Consider the following 1681-nt stretch of genomic DNA (forward strand, 5'->3'; position numbering starts at 1 on the left):
ATGTTAACAGGTATGAGAATGTAGAGATGTAGGAAGATGTGAGTAGATATGTGGATGAAGATCTATGTAAAACGATATATCTCTATGTATCCATATATATGTATGCATGCCCCTACAGAACTGGGTATATGTTCATTCATACATAAATATAAGTAGATAGATAGATACATGAAGAGTACATACATAGATTGATAGATAGATCAAAGATAGAGAGATTGATCTTTTTCCGTTTCTCTTCTTCTCTCTATATCTATCTCATTGCCTTGATATTCTTCTAGTGTGAAAGCGCGTTGCTTCTTCTTCAGGTGAGGAGATAAAGATTCGAGGTAAAGCCAATTTGAATCGAGCGGTAGAGGGAGACGTCGTAGCGGTGGAAATTGTCTCAGGAGGCAAAACACCTTCAGACACGAAGAAGACTTCTCCTTCTCAGCCAACCTCGGGCTCTGCTTCTTCTCTCTCTCCATCTCTTATTACGAAAGAGGAGGAGGAGAAGAAGAAGTCTGAGGACAGAAGAGACGGAAAGATCAGTGTCAAACAGTCAAGCCAAGAAGAAGAGAAGGAGAATGGAGGAAAAGACGAAGATGTAGGTGCAAAAGAATTCACAGCTTCTGAAGAAGCTCAAGCAGAGATCAAAGAGATTGAAGATGAAAGTCTTGCCGTCTTCCCTACAGCAGAAATGACAGATGAAGAAGATGAAGACGAAGAGAACAAGAAAGAAGAAGAAACTATGGAAAAAGATCTTTCAGCAGAATATCTCTCGGACGATATTTTGGAAGGAAAAGTCGTAGGAATCATACGCAAAAACCGACGCGAATACTGCGGCACTGTCAGACCCTTCAACAATCCATTCAGAAGTATGCAGCCCCTCTCTGGAGACATCTATCTATCTATCTTCAATCTATCTTTAATCGATCTTTAATCTGTCCATCTATCTATCTATGCAGCTCTCCGCCCTCATATCTATTTAGTATGCTGTGTGTGCTTTGTTTATTTTGTCTCATGAGAGCAGATCACCTATTGGATGAGGTGGAGTATTCGTCTAAGTCTTCTTTATGGATATAGGAGCTATCTCCAGACATGCCAAGTGCTGACTCGTCGTGTTCGGAATGACTGAAGTATCACTGGGGTGCTAGAGACAGGAGATACCTTCGTCTCTTTGCTCCTCTCTCTTCTATATGATCATGTAGAGAGCTAGAGAAAGTTTCAGGAATGCTTCTTCATCTGGGATAGTAGCGGAGTTCGTAGGTACTTCTCTTTTCTTCTTTCTGTACGTGTATGTATGTGTGTATGTACAGCTGAGTTGGCAACGAGGGGGTTGCCTGCTGAGGTGGTCTTTATTCCAGCAGATCGCCGAATTCCAAATATCATTCTCAAGGTAAGGGATATACATGTAGCATGCATGATGGCTATTATATATATATACCTACCTATGTATATTCATATCTATCTATCTATCTGTATATCAGTGATTGATAGGTTGTCTCCGGTCTTGTAGACTTATGCCGTTTTTTTCATTAGGTTGAGTTTAATTAGCATAAGAAAGACATGAAGGTCAGGTGTGTCTCGTCAATCTTTAATTGGTTTGCACTACTGACTGCTCATTCTGACTCTTTAGACTTCTCATACACATACATATACATACATATATACATAGGTACACGTATACATACATACATATACA

General features: G+C 40.0%; 1 protein-coding gene across 1 annotated transcript; it reads left to right on the forward strand.

The window, feature by feature from the left end:
* Positions 1-307: 307 nt before the first annotated feature.
* CSUI_011364 (rnb family domain-containing protein) lies at positions 308-1375 on the forward strand (the record flags this gene model as incomplete). The annotated part of the gene is made up of 2 exons (XM_068071463.1): positions 308-854; positions 1296-1375. Coding segments are annotated over 2 exons (627 nt in total), but the record flags the coding sequence as incomplete, so codon positions are not given.
* Between the last annotated feature and the right edge of the window lie 306 nt (positions 1376-1681).

This window comes from Cystoisospora suis, assembly GCF_002600585.1.
Source record: "Cystoisospora suis strain Wien I chromosome Unknown contig_11062, whole genome shotgun sequence".
Lineage (NCBI taxonomy): Eukaryota > Apicomplexa > Conoidasida > Eucoccidiorida > Sarcocystidae > Cystoisospora > Cystoisospora suis.